The sequence below is a fragment of the Diplotaxodon limnothrissa genome, linkage group LG14 (genome assembly GCF_057381915.1).
Source record: "Diplotaxodon limnothrissa isolate DT_005_m linkage group LG14, D_limnothrissa_male_GT1.1, whole genome shotgun sequence".
Classification (NCBI taxonomy): Eukaryota; Metazoa; Chordata; class Actinopteri; order Cichliformes; family Cichlidae; genus Diplotaxodon; species Diplotaxodon limnothrissa.
The window spans coordinates 4,855,452-4,875,833 of NC_140609.1; the positions used below are offsets into that span (position 1 = coordinate 4,855,452).

Below are 20,382 nucleotides of genomic sequence, written 5' to 3' on the forward strand. Positions count from 1 at the left end.
TGAAGTTGCCTGGACCAGCCAAAATCCTGCTTTGTAGTAGATGCCTCTGGTCAGCTGGAGCCTTTCTCAGCAGTTTGCCGTTGGATCTCTTTGCGCCTCGTTGGCTCTGGCTTCCTCCATGCTGGTCATTCTAAAACTGTATGTGGTTCAGAGCAAACCAGCTTTTGTGGTTAAAACTGGAATGCGAGTTTATATTTTAACCAACTGACTTATTTTACTTTTGGTTTTGCAATTAATGAAATGTAACTTCACAAACACAAGAAATCAGTTGTATGCTGGTTTATAGCAGACAGGCATAAATTAGTAATCTGTTTTAGGTACCAAATTTATAGTGAAGACCAGAAGTATTAAAATATTAAATTACAAATTTGGAAACAGAACTGTAAAAGAAACAAAATTATGCTCTGATTTTTTTTTATTATAATTTTTTTTTACAATTTATAAAAAATAGATTGAATTGGCTAATAATATCGTCTTATTGTCTGTGCCAGTGGATATATGGAAAAACATAACTGAATTACTTTGACGATGAAGATAAAATAAGTAATATATATATATTCTCCGGTGTCTTTATTTATAATGACCAAGTGTAATTCACAAAAGAAAAAAGGTATATGTTTCATACCAAAGATTTTGGTGTCACAACTCAGTTAAATCTGAACAACAATCTTCATGTCATTTATAGATTGCCTGTAGTCCACTGTCTACATCATTTAGTGTATGTTTGTAGGAACTTTGACTCCACCCTTGTAGGTGGACCTACGCTGCAGAAGATAGTATGAAGATATGAGATATTCACCTGAAACAGACCTACGAGCACTTTCTTTTAGAAACTTAATTTTACATTGTTGCTAAGATGTATTTACTAAAAATGTCACACAAATTCATAATTTTGAAGAGTAAACCATTTTATTACTAACACTGGAGTAGTTAAATTTGTTTATTATTATACAGAAACTAACTGTTTTACAAAAACAAAATGATACAATGTCACACATATGTACAGTATAGTAAATATACCATCTCAAATTGTACACAAAGTATTTACAATTCCACACATACTGCATTAAAAACAAAACTCCGGCTAATACTCTACAGACATTGAATTTTGCATAACATCAAATAAAACATGCCGCATTTTGAGGTTTTTCATCTTTACAAACCCATGACCATTTTTAAATTAGTGCAAGTTAACCACTTGTGTCAGAGGTTATGGATATATATTTTTAATAGTTTCATTCACACAAGTCAAACTAAAACCTGGAAATAATGGAAACCCGTTGCCTTGTTCCTCAAATACAGCTGACCTTCAGATGTTTCCTGATTGTGTTTGGTTAAAGGTATAGTAGCTGATTCTTTGACCGGATGGCTGTGGACATAGTTCTGTAGTATATCTTTAACAACAGTTCACTTGTGAGGAGTGGTGAGCAGACTTACTCGTGAGATGTTTCAATGCAATTCTGACACTGAACTCTAAAGAAATATGTCCCTTAACAGCATCAGTGACTGTATGATCCACATCTCATAAGTTTCTCATTGAGTTTTAACAAATTGAAGGGTCAAAAGAAAAAGAAGAGAGAAAACTTGATGCTGCATTTTGATCTTAGAGGAGGCCTAGTTACATAATCTCAGTGACTGCAGTGTGGCTCTAGAAAATATTTGGGAAAATCTGATGTCAAATAAGATTTTAACACATCACACTCGTGGTATCTGTTCAGTATCATCAGTAGCTTCGAGGTCTGGAGATGCTTCAAATGATAGGAAGGGCTTTTTTTTTAGCAGTTATACAGCTGTGAGTCATACCACCAACACTTTCTAATGCCAGGATTAGAGACAAAATATTACATGACATCACATTTGATGTTTTTTTTGTTTCTTTTTTAAATTCCCATTATTAAATTCACATTGGATGACAATCAATCTGACAGAATGGTTACCTTATTTTTTACCTCATAATACAACTTCTACAACCAACAGTAATACAGAGTGCACTAACAGCCCATCTTTGACAGTCTCTAGTTTCACATCTGCCTGTGACCTGGAAATCCATCTCTGCATGAAAGTTGCAGTTCTCAGATGAATGATGGCGTGATTTAACTATACACATCCAGTGTATAAAAAATTGCATCCATACATTCTCATCACGTCAGTGTGAATTTTTTTTTTTATAAACACTGACGTTCATGTTCATTGTAGACAGGTGCTGTGGTGACTCATTTCTCCTTGCATTTGCGCCGCCACCACTCATGTTTTGGGTGTAAGGGGCTAAGACTATAGGAGAGGATTTACACACTGGAAATGAGAAAAGTGGATGAGGGAGCTAGGGTCAGACAACACTTTTCTTGTTCCCAGCAGCCACTTCCTTTTAAATCCATCCTAATGACATCTCACAAATCATGAAAGGCACCATGCTACGATTCGTCAGGAAGCAATATTGATGGATCCAATTATACGTCTCTGTCAAACTAAGGCAAAACATTTTGGTCTCTATTACCATCTATTCTGACAGAATGAGTATTTCAGATGGACAAATTGTGTAGCCTGAAGTTGACATAGAAGAACTGTCAAGTGTCCAGAGTCACCTGCATTTTCAGCACTCTGACCAGAAAGCTGCAAGACTGAAGCCCACTGGAACATTCAGAAATGTTTTTTTCCTCCAGGCCCTTTCAGATTGTACATCAATGGGACTCTTTGGGCATTTATTAATTTCTGGTACTTTAAAACTATGTTAGGACTTCAGCAATACATATTTCTTGTTTGAATTTGACTCTTTGATTTTATACAAGAAAATCTGTTAGCGATGGCCTCATGGAGGCCAACATAAGAAGTCACGTTTCATGTGTTCATTTATTTAACTAAACATCCTTCATTAAAGGATTTCTCTATCTCCTTTATGACAAATCTCATGATATACTGACTGAAAGAGCTACATGCACAGTAGAAAATAACATCCTGTCAGACCACTACAAGACAAGGAAAGAAATCTGTTGCGACCGATTCACAGATGTATCAACAAATGACATTAATCTTTAAAAAATATGTTTAAAATAAATTCATAGTTGTTCAACAATACTCAACTCTTTTTATGCATAGATTAAAGTGTTTTGACTAACTGCACAGGTCCAGGACACAGTGTCACTACAAATTTTGTGATCACTTCCAAAGCAAGTCATTTTCTCAAAACAGCTACAGGTTCCAACATCCAGATCAGCCTGCAAGGCAGGTTAAGTAATCTATACTGACCGTCGTGACTGCTCGTGTTGTCAGAGGTTTATTGTTATTGTGAAGAGTAATAATAATAATGGAAAGACAATAACGATAGCAATGACTGGCAGTTTAAAAAACCCAATAATGAAAGAGCCAATAATTTTTAATGATTTAATTTTAATTGTGAACAATTTTTGGAGTATTGTGACCAACATATGTAGTGAGTGGAACAGTGTGAGTGTAAAAGTAAACCATTCCGGTTTCTTATACTTTGACACCATTGCACGTAGAGACGTGTTGGGTTGTACTGCAGATTTGTTTTGTTATCTCACTTTCTATTACCACATGCAGGCTGCCCTGAAAGTTAGAACTGCAGTACAGCATCTAAAACACAACAGCATGCTTTGAAAACAGTCAGCAGTGATGCACAGTTCCCGTGATATGTAGTAAATGAGCTGAAACACAATTCTTGTTATGTAGACCGTTCTAAAGCCACACAGATGAAAAGCATTTACTACCACGTACTTCCCCCAAAGAATCTGCTCAGTCTCTGCAAGTGAAGACCTGTCATCTCTATGATCATGCGGACTGGGAGCTCTGGAATTACTTTAAAGGACTGAAACCGAAACCACATTTTATTTCACCATTTTTCAGTAATGCTAGAAAACCATACCAAATGGAGCGGGGTATGATGCCCATTTCTTTCTGAATACCTGATCTTTTTTGTGGGCAGCTACATATAAAGTAAATGTCCAGCACTGTCAGTTGCCACTATAGTCAGTCACTTTGTCACCCTCTTTGATCAAACATTTTGTTCTCAGAAAAGGTCAAAGGAGCTATAGAAATGAACCATAAGTCACAGTCTTAGTGCTTTGTTCTGCTCTGTGACCTATTGTTTTGGGTAATTTTGTAGAAAATTGTCTAATTTTACACTTTTTGGTACTGCTGTGAGCTATCAGGCGTATATAAAGATAACATGACACCTACATCTTGGAAACAGGTGCTTCTGACACTGTTGACATAATTCAGAACCAGTTTCTGTCCAGTAGATGGGATTCAGACATGGTTTTAAGGGCCGGGCAGATGGACGATTACTTAATACTCCATCTTAGCAAAGACATCTGGGGATAAAGCAGCTGATGGCTATAATCACAATTTTAAAAAAAAATGTCTGTTTTAGGCTTATTTTCAAAATCAATGTTTATAAGAACATGAAAAGTAAACACGAATATTATTATTTCAATACTGGTAATGTTTGCTGATAAAACAAAGTGTCAATAAAATACATTTATTTTGAAAATCATCCTGAATAATAAAGGTAATGAGTTTCTGTGAGTAAATAATTTTGTTATGAAAATGATGATTGCACAGCAAAGATCACTGAAAGCTCAAAACGGCAGAGGCTCAGGACGTGAGCTACGGCTCGTTTATGAGCCAAGTAGAAGGCAAGACTCTGGCTGCATGACAGTGACGAGTTTTTTGATTTTCACTTTCGTACAGAAGGGAACAGTGGTGACTTTAGTCAGATTTAAAAACAGAAGAGCACAGTCAACTCCTCTAACAGACGAAGCTGCTTACTGGTTGGACTTTCCTTTCAAGGATCCAGCTCAGACTGCCGAGATGAAACACACCTAGACACCACGCTGTCCACTATGAGTTAAATCTCTATTTGAACAAGTAACTCAGAAGTTGGCCACATATTGCACCAAGCTGACAGTAATGTGTTCTTCCGGTTTGTGTGAAGGAAAAAAAAAAGGTAGAGGTTGACAAAGTTTGAGAGTTGAGGATTATTGCCTATTACTCAATTTTCATGGTCCATGTGTAAACAAATTTAATGCTATGCTGCTAAAAAAAATACAGTTCATAATAAAATATCAACAAAAAACACGAGGACAGAAAAACCAAACAAACCCGAAAGCTCGCAGCTATTTACAGATGCATTTTCTCTAGTGTTTTGCAATCTTCATGTTGAAAGACAGTTTATGGAAAGTAAATAGATGAATCGTGTACTATGATCTACTTGTACAAGATAAATATTTTCAGGCAGCAGGGTATATTGATGATTGTATATTTGATGATCATTGGAGGCCTGTCGTGACATAGCTTGGTGAACTTGTGAAGATATGGATGGCTCGCCTCCAAGATTAGTACCTGGTCTTTGTCCCCAGCAAGATTTTAATTTTACTTTACAAATTGTACACATTGAAAAACCCTGACAAAGGCACACCATGGAGAAAACATCCACATCTAAATTAGAACTAAGGACTAGTTATACATAATCTATGTAACATATGTACAGTACTGGGAGAGGGGAGCTGAGATGTCCAGAGAAGAGGTCTTTTCTCGCAGACACACCCAATCACCTATTTACTGTTGTCGTTTGGTCCATCTCACTGACACTGGAATATTTAGTCTGGAGGAAGGCCAAGGGACTTGCCTGAAGTCAGAGACTTCCTGTTTGGACTGTGCCAACTGAGACACATCACAGTCGACATCCAAATCCATTCACACGGTTTTCCCTTCAGTGTTTTCCACTTAAAGTGTGGCTTCCCTCACTGCAGGACAGTTAAAGTGTTTCCAAACACTGTCCCTATGAAGAGAAGGAGCCTGTCTGACACCATGTACTCTCTAAATTTAAAGATTTGAGAAAAAAAAGAAAGAAAGAAAGAAAACAATTATAATGATAAAAAAATTATAAAATAAATAAAAATCAAGCAGCAGAATTCAAGTTTGCCCTTGCTAATATTCCTCCTTGTTACGAAACACACGATCACCTGTTCTGCCAAAGCAACAACCGTGAAGGAGGAACTAAAGAGTAAATGTGGAGTGCAGCATGAGGCCTGGCAGGCCTGGGACAGGTGGAGAGGGGGAGAAAGAAAGTATATGTGTGACGGGGCAGCTGTCTTCTCTGGTCGATCAGACAATCTTCTTGATGCTGGGTCTCTTGAAGCTGCCAGCACTGCGCTGCTTCTGGACCTGACTGGCTGAACCATGGCGAGTACGACCTCCACTGGACAAAGCTGAGCTGGGGGACAACTGGACATTCTCCTTATCTACACCTGGAGGAACACAGGGATGACAGGCTTTAAAGGCATTCCCTTCGTCTGGGATTGTTTTCTCGACCATTTCATTTTTCTTAAAATCTCTTTAGATTATATTGTTATTGAGACCAACCACATGTTTCTAATCTTGGGAAATTATCTAATTAAAACATTTACAAGTCTGATGAATGAAAGGTACTGCGAAGAAGACGTGGTGCAGCGGTTAGCACTGTCGCCTCACAGCAAGACGGTCCTGCATCTACATCCAGGGGCCCTTTCTGTGTGGAGCTTGCATGTCGTCTCAGTGTGTGGACTTTATCTCTGGTATTTCGGCTCCCTCCCAGTCCAATTTGCATCTTAGGTTGATGCAAATTGTCAATGAAAACGACTGTCTCTCTATTTAGCCTGTGCCTTATGACTGCTACAATACATGGATTTATGGATGGATGCTAACAGTTTGAGAGTGGTAATTCTTTTGGTTAGGTAGACTTGCAGAGTTTGTAAATGTGTTTTTTTCTAGAAACATCTCTTAGCTTGTTTGTAATATTGTTTGTCTAATTAAACAGACATCAAATAAGCTCTTTGAGTTTCTTTTCCTTTCTATACTGCGTTGCATTTTAACAGAATTTTTGTTTTTATATGTGACATGTATTTATTGTACAAATAAAGTAAACTGCCACTCACTGTTAATTTCCTAGTAATCTTAAAATGTCTATATTATATCCTTCAACCTCATAACAAACTGTTGAAGAATCAGGTCAGGACAGTGTCGAAAGATGTTCTTTGTTACATCCTGCACACAACACAAGGCCCAAGGCAGACCTGTTGTGGAAATAGCTATAAACCATACCTCACAGCGGGTGCTTATTTAAGCTAAGGGTGCTTCCTGGGTTGAGCATGCAGAAGACGGAACCGCCCGCTTATTATGAATTTGCAGCAGCTCGTCTATTCTTAAATAGACGAGCTGCTGATGTTACTGTAGCCTGGTTCTAGAGATAAAGGTGAAAAGGGAAACAATGCAAATTTAGTATTTTTTAACCACACTTCATCAGGGCTGCCAGTGTAGTGGAAGGTTTGGTAGACGTGAGTACTGCGTCAGAGACTTTATTGAGATCTCTTTGATCGCAGGAGTGATCATGTCGTGCAAGTCAGAACATCTAAAACATCACCTCTCCCATCACTGACTACTTTCCTTTAGAAAGATGTTTTTAGAGCAACTTCAAGTAACATGAACCGTTCTCTTTATGTTTCTGTGAATCTTCTTTGATGATTAATCACTAACAGATTAACTTTTTTGGTTTTACTGTCTGTAACACAAGACACAGACAGACGACTGACATGAGGTAACACTACGCATGTCTCAAAGTCTTCTCTTTGTGCAAGCAGTAATTCTAGTCCAAAAAAATAATTCTCAGCATCTAACCCCCTCGAGATGATTGATGAAAATTTCCTGGTAAATATTTAACCCTTTACAAGAAATTTCTTTTCAAACAAAAAGAGGTAACGTAGGACAAGAATGTGACCAGCTTTCTCTCTGGACTGTGACTTGGATGAGAACATTTTGATTTGATTTCACTAGATGATGAAGTAAAACATGTAGACGAGGTGAAAAAACAGGAAGCTTTAATACAGAGAGTTAGAGTGACTGTATGCTTTTTGTTGTAGAGAGAGATGGACACCTGGTGAGTGCTGTGAAGTGGCCAGTGAGGTCATCGAGTTTGACAGGTTGAGGTTGGCAGTGATGCTAAGCTGGCTCTGGCTGGTAGGAGGGTAGGGGGAAGTAGGTGTCCTCAGTTGCTCCTCCCCTCGTTCCTCGTCAGCTGCTGGCAGGTAGCTGTCAATCAATGCCTCCAAGAACTTGACAATCAGCTCAGCGTAGTCTGGAATCTGGGTTTGCTGCACAAACAACAAACACAATGAGCAACATCAGAGTCAGGTAACAAGGTCTAACAGCAGCACAGACGAGGTTCGTCCTCAGTCAGTGAAACCCAATGTCGTCTGCATAACAACTGCAACCAAATGCCGAAAGAGCATAAGAATCTGGTCCGTGTCAACACTTTATCGGGTGGATTTTTCAGATGGGATGGTAACATGCTCTGTTTCACTGGTTATAATTAAAATTATTTAACATTGCTTTACTAATTGCGTCATGAAAACAAACTGTTGGTGGTGTTGACAAAACTGCTGTGCGCATGAGAGGTTTTCTTAATTTAGACATTTGATTACCTCCCATAGACACTTTTTATTTTGAATACTTGCTGGACTCTGGGCTTTCAACAACAACTAATTCTCTTTCTTCAACCTTTCTGTTGCAGATTTCCTGGTGTGCTGAAGAATATTTTTGTGACATGACCCAGTTTTTATCAAGTTTTAACTGTCAGACAGTTGGCCCCTTGACTCTAGAATATACAGAGGAGTTGATGGTCAACAAGGTGGCCAGATGCTGTAATTAATGACAAACATCTCCAATTTGTTCTTGTTTATTCAAAGAAAATGGTTCCAGAAGTCTTGTGGTTTGCTCTGATGTATCTTTACAAACCTAATCAGTGCTGCAATGTTCATTTTAGAGACAAACGGCTTTCTTCTGGAAATCCCTCCAAACCAAGCCACACTGGAGTCTTTCTTTACTTGTACTGTCATAAACATTTAACATGCTACCTGAGGCCTCTGTAGCCTGCCTTTAGGTATTTTGCAGTTTCATTAAGTGCAAACCATTGCATGGTTTGAGTTAAGATTGGCAACTGTTTGAGTCTTTCCACTAATAAATAATAATGCCAAAACTGGATTTCTAAAGGTGCTGACACTTTCTGATGATTGGTTTATCAAGTGCATTTTATTAGCAGCACCTGGCTGCTACTCACACTCTGAATTCTTTTGGAAGGAGTAACAGTACACGTATACAGGACTGCATAGAGTTCTTTAAACCTAAGTGCTGTATTAAAAGAAGAATGGGGAAAAAAACAAGAGAACACAGAAATAAATAAGAAACTAGTGATATTTGGGGGTGCAAAACATACACAGTCATGCCCCAAAAAAGGCACAGGAGATGCGATGAGCAGAAAGACTCGGATAAACTCAAATACCGATGACTAAAAATAAGCTTTAAGTCTAGTTTTAAAAGACTTAATTGAGAGAGCAGATTTGACCAACCACAGCAAACGTCCGGTCCCCTCTGAGTTTAAAGGTGCTTTCACACCTGATGTGTTTAGTTCATTTAAATTGAACTATGGACTGGTTCTTATATATCGCTTTAAACAACTCATTTACACCCATTTGCACAAGCACTTTTTTCTATGCTCTTTCTACACAAGTGATAAGATGGAACCTGAGGTACACAGCAAAGTGTTGCTGTTGAAGAATAATTTCCAATGATGACAGAGAAAGTTTAATTTTTCAGGTATGAGGTAAAGCGCCCTGAGGCAACTGTTGTTGTGATTGGTCCTGTATAGCAAAATAAAACTGAACTGAACCAGTGTAGTTCTCTGCAGCTGATACCAGCACTAAAGTGCAGGTTGAGGAGGAGGATGGTACAGTCCCCAGAGTAAACTGACAGGAGCACATCATTGTATACTTTTAGCAGGGCAGATTCTGTTGTGGGCCCTGAAACCCAACTGAAACATTTCAAAAATGTTATGCAGTAAATATGGAAGAAATTGATGGAGAAGGACAATAAAACACTTTCTGTGTGTGTTTTTGAGTGATAGAGTCTGTTAGATAGAAATAGAGCATTCATACGGCCCCTGAACATCTTTCTGTATAAACTTAAGTTTTGTAAGCATATGTTCTCCCAGGATCTTAAACTGGTATGTCAAAACTAAAAAAAACATTCCAGTCACCCTCAGAAAAAAGTAGAAGTGTAAACATTAGGATTCCATGCTGAACCATTCAATATCAATATATCAAAATGGGCAACGTTTAAAAATAAAATTAAAAAACATAAGAAAATAAATAAATATTCAGTCAATTAGTCATTTAGTCAGCATTGTCAATGCAATTCAGGAGTCTGTATTATTGAGTTTTGGGTTTTGCTAGTTTTCCGAAGCGGCATAATCCAATATCAACATGAAAGCAGACCACAGATCATTTTCAGCCTCTCTGCTACTTTTTGGTATTTATGTATGTGCTTCCAAGAGTTGATGCTTCATATTTCAACACACCAACTGACAACCTGGTTGTAGATCTGCTGTGTACTTCCTTAGTAAGCTGAAATTCTACTGCAAGGCAGCTGAAGCGGCCCAAGTGAAAATAACTAATTGACAAGAGGAAAATGTTATTTGTACCTTAGAGAAGGGTCCAGCAAACCTCCAAAGTCCATTAAAGCCAAAGCCTGTGAATTGAGAGAAAGGAAGAGAAGGGAATGAAAGTAGTGAAACATCTTCATAAAGTTAAAGACGTCCAATTGTCTTCTTTTTTCTTTAGCTTCTAAGAACGGGGGAAGACAACTCAGTGAATAAATATCTACAAGCTTCTATCCATTTTCAGTACCTGTCAGCATCAGGTGACATAACTAAGTGCAAAACTAGGAAGGCTGGCATGTAGAGCTTGTAAATCAATTTACTTTGTAAATAGGAAGGTTGGTACTGGGGGGGTGACTCCTCATGGTACACCACACTCTGGACAATGCCGTGGACAGGGTTCAGGAGATTGATATCCTGGCACATGGATAGCACAGTGTTGATCTTGGAGTCCAGTAGATTGTGGCTGAGAGGGTGAACAGAGAAAACAATATTGGGGCACATGGTTATGCGGTTATACAAGTTAGCCTTTTAAAAAGCTCAAGGGTTTTACTGCTAATTGAAAGTATCGAGGTACATTTTCACTGACAATTACCACAAAGAGTGTAAAAATGAGAAATAACTTCCAGCATTATAAAATCTTAGTGAAGCGAACACCTATAGCAGAGTTCGTCTGTTCTGATGTAGGATATATTTGTTAAAACCAACATTTTAACTGAAAATATTGGTTAGAAGGCGCTGATAACCATTCAGATAAAAGACTGAGCAAGCTGCATCCTATATGGAACAATGGCTCTTTAATGAGTCTGGGGGTGGATTGGCAAAGTATTGGATTGGAAAGCTTCCCTATCTAAGAGCAAAATGAAGCCTGACCTACCACTACAGAAAATCAACCATTGTCCAAAAATATCCCAGGATAATTTCACCTAATCTGAACAAGAACAGAAGACTGGCAGCAGCCATTTGATCCTGTCTGCTTATATTGGGTCCCAGTTATAACCATGAAGACTTTACCTTTATACTCAAAAAATATCTGAAAAATTCAAAGGTCACATTTTTCAGGTCAAACAAACAAACAAAAAAAGTAAACCTCAAGATAACCAGGACTAGACATGTTCATTACTTACACAACTGGAAAAACCTTTGGGAAGACAACACTAGCTTCAGCTAAATACTCATACAGAATCCGCTGGTCAAAGTCATCAGTGGTGTATTTGACCTGGGTGGCCTGAAAAACAACAACAAGAGTGAAAAGTGAACATGAACTGAAAGGTAACAGCATATAAAGTAAGCTGTATGGTGTGTTTCCTCACCAGCACAGTGAGCAGCAGAGCCTGGATCTTTGGGTCGGTAAGCACCTCCTCGTCCAGCAGAACATTGGACTCTGATACAGACACCTTGCGAAGGTGAGAGTTTCCAATTCTCTGTGTCTCTGTAATTACAACAATCAGGTATCACATAGAATATGTCCTTGAACAAACTTCAGAATCATATCAAACATAGAAGGATGTGCTAGGATCAATACCTTGTGCTATACTCTCACCTATCTCATAGTCGTTCTCTGCTACACGCCTCATCTTTGGAGGGGTAGTCATGCCTGACTCCATTTCTGGTCTCTTTGGTGCTTTGGAGTCTGATATGAGATGATCAAAGCTCTTCCGGGTGCCTAGCCAACAACACACACACACACACACACACACACACACACACACACACACACACACACACACACACACACACACACACACACAGAAGACTTGAAATGTGGCGATTTAACACAGATATTCGGGGGGTCCTTCTAAGGAAAGACTGACAGATGTAACAAAAACTGAGGGATTGGACATACCCAAGAGCTTCTTGGTGTTGGCCTGTGAAGGCTGACCCATGTCGAGGCTCATCGACTTGCGTGTTCGAGGGCTAATCTGGCCCATTGTTGGATAATGAGCTGAAAGGTAGCGCTCTGAAACCTGAGGTGATGTCCACGGCTGAGTCTCATTCAAAGTTCTGAGAGGACAGTAACAGAACAATTGTTAGCAAGTAGGTTACAAACTCATTTTTAACCTAGAAATTCCACAATGGAGGAAGGTGGACAACTGTCCCTAATGACAGATAACTAACCAAACAGAATTGTGGTTCTATCTTTGGTCATGAAACTAAACATTGGACTACTAACTAATACTTACAGGAATAGAGCATGAAATGATGCCGCAATCAAAAAACATATCCGTGCCATGATGGGAGAAAAGAACCCCAAACAAAACAACACCGACAACACACACACACACACACACACACACACACACACACGAAAAGTAGATGGATAAAATGGAGAACAAAATCCAATCAAGTGTCAATAAGCTGTTAAACCTACTGTCATAACTCCGTTTCTCAGATTTAGTGTACCCTGCAATATGACCTGTCCTGAAGTCTCTAACATTGTGTTTAACTGACATTAACAAATCAGTTACTGCAAACCTTTTAAGCCTTAATTAAAAAAATTGAAATAATTTTAACTGGCCCTAAACTGAAATGCGTGTTAGGGACACTGGCTGAAAGGGGTATAACCACCAGTTAAAAGTTTTGTAGTCATTTTAGATTCTGGATTGCACTTTAACATCAAATTGACACTGCCTAAGGGAAGCATGTGTAATGTAAACAGAATTGGTCCTAGCACAGAACCCTGTGGAACTCCATAATTAACCTCAGTGTGTGAAGAGGACTCTCCATTTACAACAAACTGGAGTCTATTAGATAGACATGATACAAACCACTGCAGCGCAGTACCTGTAATGCCTACAGCTTACTCTAATTCTTCTAATAGAATATTATGGTCAACATTGAACGCCGAACGGAGGTCTAGCAAGACAAGCACAGAGATAATGTTACATCTGTGAGATGATTATGGGTCATTTCCTCTCTAATGGTTAAAATTTTATTTGTGAAATCATGAATTCATTACTAGTTAACGTTAAAGGGATGGTTGGCTCAGTAGAGCTCTGACTTTTTGTCAGCCTGGCTACAGTGCTGAAGAGAAACCTGGGGTTGTTCTTATTTTCTTCAATGTGTGTAAGATGTTCGAGGTTTGTGGAGGGCTTTCTTATACAGCAACAAACTATTTCTCCAGGATAAATGATGATCCTCTAAATTTGTGATACACCATTTCCTCTCCAGCTTATGAGTTATCTGCTTTAGGCTGCGTGTTTGAGAATTATACCACGGAGTCAGGTACTTCTGGTTTGAGATACTATTTTTCACAGGAGCTACAGTACCCAGTGTCATACATAGTATCTATTGTTCAGCACTTTGGTCAGCCTTGTGTGTTTTTAAAGTGCTATATAAATAAACAATGATGATGATAGTAAGGAGGTAAAATTATTAACAAGATAATCGACCTCTGTTGGAGCAGCGTTCAGATAGCTGCTCTGCTCTGTGTTGGTACAGGGCATTGAAGATGATAACAGTGGGTGGATTATATTCTTAAACTTAGTTACAGCGCTTTCAGAAAGACATCTACTGTGAAGAAACCTACTCCCCACTGCTGTGTAACCAACTATTGTAAATTTAAATCAGGAAATGATCAGACAAAAGAGGGTTTTCAGGAAACACTGTTAAATGTTCAGGGTTTTTTTTTTTTGCCATATGTTAAAACAAGATCTAGAGTGTGAGTAAAGTGATGGGTGGGTTCTTTTACAATATTAATATAACTAATATAAATTTAAGGTTTTTTTCTGCTCAAAATTCTGATTTTGTTGAAACAAATTGTTGGTTTTAGTTGAAAACGACAATTGTGATTTTCTGATGTCGGAGTTTCCATGAAGGCATCTATTCACTGAAAACTGTTTTCTTTGTATGAGCAGACCTAAAAAAAGAAACTAAACAAATGACTTCTGCATATTTCACAGACAGACAAAGTTTGCTACTTGTTTGAAGAAGGAAGGCTCTTATTTCCTCATTAAGAGGTGACGATAGTTTTAATGTAATACAAATGAAGTGCAGCAGCTGAACAACAAGCATTAAAATACGAAAAGCAAGAATCCCTCATTTTAACATTGCATGTTCCCCAAGTCGATGGCAAAGAAGATGATTGTCTTTACACAGTGTTCAAAAATACTTTCTGCCAATGATTCCTCCACAGAGAACTGTGCATGTGTGTTAAAATTATAGCCAGCCATAGCAAGTGATATTTGGGACAGAATTCAGAAGTCACTGGCCTTCTTGGGCTTACCTGTCTGTAAAAGTTTATTTTTGGCTTTAAAATTACTGTAGTGATTTGACAGAGATGTGCAGAGCACAGAAGAAAAGTTTAAAAAATAATACAAAAAATACAAAAAATACAGGTGGTTCACAGCAGGCAATTTACAGCATTTTATAATAATGTATACATTATTAGTAAAACTATTGTTTCAAATTGTCTTATTAAAGTATTTATTTATTTATTCATCATCAGCTTTAAGGAGGCCAAGCATCTCTACACACATTTGGTGTAGCACAAGTAGAATACTATTGAAAACAGAAGCATCAGTGAGCAGACTGATGCTCTTTAACTAACTTCCACCGTAGTTTGTTGTCCTTAGTTTTTATTGTCTTTTAATGAGCTCACCTGCACGTAGGATCAGTCATATGACTTGAGAAGGTGTCCATAGGAACTGGGTCCATGGAGAGGTCAGAAATTAACAGTGACTTCCTGTGTTTGAGGCTGCAGCGACTTCGGACCTCCTCAGATACAGTGAGTAGTGCTACACAAAACAACAAAATGTTAGTTACGATATCATAGCTGTTAGAAGGGCACATCCAAACCACTTCAACTACGCAGGGTTAACAGCTCAGACATTGGTTCAATATTAATGCTAAGATCCTCTGATATCTGAGTTAGCAAACACTACCCAAGTTCCTCAACTTCATCACATGATGACCTCAAATATCCAGCAAATGAAAGGTATTTCAAATGTGTGAAAGTGCTGAAAATTGCAGTAAAACGACACTGAACATCTTATGTACCAGCCAGATAGGCCACACTCTGGGTGTTGACCTCAAACTTGTCACATTTCAGATGCTTGCTGATGAGAGCCAACAGTGTGTGAAGGATTCTCACTGTCCTTGCGACTGTGGTGGCTGATGGGTGCCTGTAGCCTGAAAGACATGTATAAAACATGCTGAGAAACAGAAAGACAGACGGCAATGGAAATGTCATTGTGTACAAAAACAATAAAACAAAATATAGTGCTGAGGGGGGACAAACCCACACACATAATAAAACGCGTTGCTTTTCACAGTCACGCTGTGTGACTTCCTTTCTTAGATACTGTAGTTAAATGCAGACAGCCATTTTTAGACATAGCACTTCCTATGTACATATTCTGAAGCTTCATTTCTAAAATCACACTGACAGCAGATTTGTGTGTCTGTTTAACTGTGTTTTTGCAGACTAAATATCTACAAACAAGTGTTTAGAATCATGACACACCAGTTTACCTTTGAGTAGGTGGCCCACCAGTGCAAAGTTAAAGTTGGCGCTAAAGTTGAGGCCGACAAAGTGATCCATCTGCTTGCAGTGCCATTCTAAAGGACGCCTGATCTCCATGAATACTTCTTCTGGACTCTGCAGGACAAATTATATGTTAAAAAAAGACTCCTTATCAATGGCCATGTCGATGTATGGCCACAATATATTTCCTGCACACAGATGTTACTTTTGGCTACATGATGGAAGTCTAGTGCTAAATACTGAATCAAATATCTCTTTATTAGATTCTTGAAGACATTTAACATACAAAAAAGACCAATCAGTTTTTTAGCTCCTGTCAGAGAAGTTCTACATAAAAGTAATGGGTGATGTGCAGTGCCAGACGATATTCTGACTGTCTTATAAATGAGTGTGTTTACGTTCACTTCAATAACCTGATCACAGAGGGAAACCTGAGAAACACTGCAGTCATCTGGTTGCTTACCATCACCACTACCCACTTTTCTAAAGTCAAAGCGTGCCTACAGTGGATGAGCTGAAGTTATTAGCCATATTCACATAAACAATGTTCCTGGGCATTGTTACAAACTAAATTATACATATACAAAGCAAAAAGTAGATTGTCACCCGATGGATGGTCTTTAATTCAAACAATATACAACTGCAGGAATGAAAAGGCAGTAAATAATGCTTTTTACCTTATCATTGAAAACACGCATTGTGTCCAGAGTGTGGAGGTTCTGCTCCAGCAGGGCCGTTCCAGCTGAGTAAAGGTTGACTTCATCCAGCTGCAGCACAGCTATTGCCACCCAGAACAGAGCTTTGTGCATGGGAGATTCCTGGGAGATTAAACAAATAAAGACAAATTTAATTAATATTACAAAGGGGATAGTGATAAACAAAGAGCCAATAAGGTTTTACTTTATAACAATATGATGTACAGAGTTACCAAGTTGAAAAGAAAGGAAAAGATCAAACAGTTTGAAACAATTTGATTTTGAACAGAATTGTGAATTTCTGAAAGGTTTCCCAACTGTGGCAAAAAGTAGATCTATACTAGTTGAATACCTTGCTGAGTAGAGGTTGTAGCTTAGTCAGAGCAATGACTGTGGCCTCTATTAATACTTGGCTGTTGTAATTGTCTGGCCCCTTCAGACAGCTCTCTAGACCCTGAAACGAAAAGAAGAGTGAGTGAAATAAAAAGAAGGAAGAAGAACAAAATGTTAAACATAATTTTTCAGTTAAATGTTACCGTTTACACCGTACACAATACACGGAATAAAGAAGTCAAAGAGACAGTGAAGTAAAATTCACAGGTGTATGTGAAGCAGCTTTACTCTACAAACGTCTATGTAGACACGTAAAGGACTGAAACACACGTTCTGTTCACGGATCAGACTGCATGGTAAATGACTCAAGGCCCTCACCCGGTCTATGCTGAGCAGAGGGCTAGCCTTGCTTAGGATTCGAATGATCTGCTTGATCTGGCCATGGCTCACTCTTTTACTGATGCAGCCAAACACCACCAGTGCTCTGGGCTGAAGAGATGGGTTGTATTGGAATGCAAACCTGGAATCCAAAGACAAATAAATACCTGTTCCACACTGAAAATCTATGCAACTGAATGAAAAGCAATAGAACACAAGAAGATCATACTTTTGTGCAAGTTCTGTCCACTGGTCTAACCACTTGCAGCTTGGTATGTCCCTCATACAAGCCTGGACCAAAAACACATAACTCAATCAGTATTTAATAAACTAAATACAGTAATTAGACAAACAGTAAATTTTATAATAATAACTTTTTATTAAACGAATAAGGGTAGTAGAAAGGCAGAGAAAAAGCAAAAACATGTAAAAATCCTGATTTTCTCAGCTGACCTCCATGATTTCCAGTAAGGCCTCAGTGACGGTTTCGAGGGAGGACAGTGCAAAGGTCTCCCTCTCATAAGAGCCTGGTGAGAATGAGCGGTCTCTGTAGCTGGAGCGGAAGGCAATCACAGCGGCTGATTTGACTTTGCTGATGCCAAACAGCAGGTAGAACTTGGGCAGGGAGAACTCAGTCAGACTCAGCCTCAGAACCTGCTTTGTTTCCTCTGTATTCAACACAAAAACATGGTTCTTTTTTCAGGTCACAGTAGCCTACTCGCTTTTTGTTTTGTGTGTCCATTGTGTGCCTGCACGCCATGCAAACTCATGCATCTAGCTTTATGAAGATACTTCCCATTATTCACTGACCAATAAAGAAGAAAACAAATGAACAAACACTTCCTCACCACTGAAGTTGAGCTGAGAGCAGGTGCAGAGGGAGTGGATAATGTTGATGACCAAACCGTGAGTGGAGGCCCTGAGGGACAGAGGCCCAGTGGCTACTAGCAGGGTTACCACATGGAACAGATAAGGCAAGTGGGCTGCCACATCTAGAGAGTTGTTGAAGGACAACATGAGCATGTAGCGAGCCAAGATGGCAATGTCATCCCACATCAGGTGCTGCTCCAGTGTTGGCGTTGGGGACAGACACGTCTTGTCGATGATCTTACACATCCGCCCAATGACCTACCACAAAGAATAGGTGTAGAATCGTTATGTCTAGCATGTCTTGAACTGCCCAATTTAGGTTATGTCTTAGCATCTCATTTGGGTTAAAGGTCAGGATCAAGTCCTTATTCTCTCCGAAGCTTCGGCTCATTGTTTGCTGCATCTGCTTCTAAGCATTTTGTCACCGAGTTCAAGGTGTCACTTATGCTATTATCTGAACGTTGCCTCAGTTGCGTCCTTCAATTAACACCATTATTATTCATTGTTTTTTCTACAGTGGACACATGAATACAGATGTTAGCTAGCCACATAACCTTTTGCAGTTTTTTGTTGCTTATTTTCACCCATTTTTCACAACTGAAAGTTGAAAAAACAAATAAATAAAGCTTGGTCTGTTGGTACAGGGTTATTGATGCAGGTATCAGAATTTGTTATAGAATAAAATAATAACTCACAGGAGCAGAACAGTTACGATAAGAATGAGTGGAAATCTAGTCCCCAATAGTAAAATGTACTGTATTGCATATGAGATCTGATTTATGACATGAAAAACTATCCAATGTTTGTCAAAGGAGCTTGCAAAGAAAAGCGTCTGGACTTCTTTAAGTTGCTTGAAGACGTTTCACCTCTCATCCGAGAAGCTTCTTCAGTTCTAAGGTCAAATGGTGGAGAGTCCCAGATATAAACCTAGTGGGAGTTTCCCCCCACAGAGGGACAAAAGGACCCCCTGATGATCCTCTAATCGCCTGAGCCAAGGTGTGAAACTGGGTGTGGGTCCCAATCAGCCAGAGTTTCGGGTGTGTTCATTGTGAAACCTGGCCCCACCTTATCATGCGAATTCCTGAGGTCAGATGGCCCAGGATGTGAGTGGGCGTTAAGGCGTCTGGGAAGGGATCTCAAAACTGGATTATAGATGGCAGAGAGTTGGTGTCGTAAACCCCCGCCTCTGTTCAAAGATGGTCGCTCACAGTGGACATAGATGGCTTCTTTCACTCCTCTTTCAAACCATCTGTCCTCTCTGTCCAAAATGTGAACATTGGCATCCTCGAAAGAGTGTCCTTTATCCCTCTGTGGGGGATCACTCCCACTAGGTTTATATCTGGGACTCTCCACCATTTGACCTTAGAACTGAAGAAGCTTCTCGGATGAGAGGTGAAACGTCTTCAAGCAACTTAAAGAAGTCCAGACGCTTTTCTTTGCAAGCTCCTTTGACTACGATGACCTGGATGACTGAGAACCTTCACAGACATATCCAATGTTTGCTCAGAGGAAGTCCCATGGGCTCTCCTCATCCTCCTCGTCTCCCCTGCAGACCTTCAGTCTGTGCAACATAGATTCATAAGATGGAATCTCCACGTGAGAAACCGTTTTTAGAAATGTGTTGCCTTTTCCAGCTTAATGCATCTGTACAATAGTACAGTTACTAAGTGCCTGTGAAAGTTGTTGGGTGTAATGCATGCCTTACATCAAACACTTTATTTTCTTCTATTTTTCTAGAAGGGCAGTTTCTGTCATTATCAAGACTTTATGAGCATAAAGAAAAAAGAAAAAACAAAACAGAGAAGAGCACATCCACACACCACACCCGATCTCTAAGAAGCTACGGTATTAAAGACGACTTCCACAGGGGTTAACTGGAAAAAGTTTACTGGGGGCATTACTCATGATATTCAATCAGATTGTGAATGTCTATGTTCTCCGTAGAAGCCTGTGGAAATGTCATTGAAAGCCACTTCCTCCTGCTGCTTTTTAAAATTTCAAGCGATCAAACGATTATTTAAAGAAAATGGTAGAAAAGCTTTATCCTTACACAACCACAAACGTACATTAAGGCCTTATAAGATGTATCTCCTTGCGTAAGCTAATAATAACTTCTCAAAAATTTTGAACTCAAGTAA

General features: G+C 39.0%; 1 protein-coding gene across 4 annotated transcripts in view; it reads right to left on the bottom strand.

Moving 5' to 3' along the window:
* Positions 1–5,926: 5,926 nt before the first annotated feature.
* nf1a (neurofibromin 1a) overlaps positions 5,927–20,382 on the bottom strand; it is a 132,674-nt gene continuing 118,218 nt past the window's right edge. For all 4 annotated transcript variants that reach the window (XM_085371617.1, XM_085371616.1, XM_085371618.1 and 1 more), the window contains 17 exons: positions 18,223–18,502; positions 17,828–18,042; positions 17,604–17,665; positions 17,375–17,516; positions 17,016–17,117; positions 16,646–16,786; positions 15,956–16,082; positions 15,482–15,613; positions 15,084–15,219; positions 12,330–12,487; positions 12,027–12,149; positions 11,797–11,915; positions 11,611–11,711; positions 10,807–10,949; positions 10,529–10,575; positions 7,928–8,144; positions 5,927–6,266 (listed from right to left, as the gene is read on the bottom strand). In XM_085371617.1, the coding sequence (XP_085227743.1) occupies positions 6,124–6,266; positions 7,928–8,144; positions 10,529–10,575; positions 10,807–10,949; positions 11,611–11,711; positions 11,797–11,915; positions 12,027–12,149; positions 12,330–12,487; positions 15,084–15,219; positions 15,482–15,613; positions 15,956–16,082; positions 16,646–16,786; positions 17,016–17,117; positions 17,375–17,516; positions 17,604–17,665; positions 17,828–18,042; positions 18,223–18,502 (2,388 nt within the window). In that variant the 3' untranslated portion in view covers positions 5,927–6,123. The remainder of the gene's footprint in view (positions 6,267–7,927; positions 8,145–10,528; positions 10,576–10,806; positions 10,950–11,610; positions 11,712–11,796; positions 11,916–12,026; positions 12,150–12,329; positions 12,488–15,083; positions 15,220–15,481; positions 15,614–15,955; positions 16,083–16,645; positions 16,787–17,015; positions 17,118–17,374; positions 17,517–17,603; positions 17,666–17,827; positions 18,043–18,222; positions 18,503–20,382) is intronic.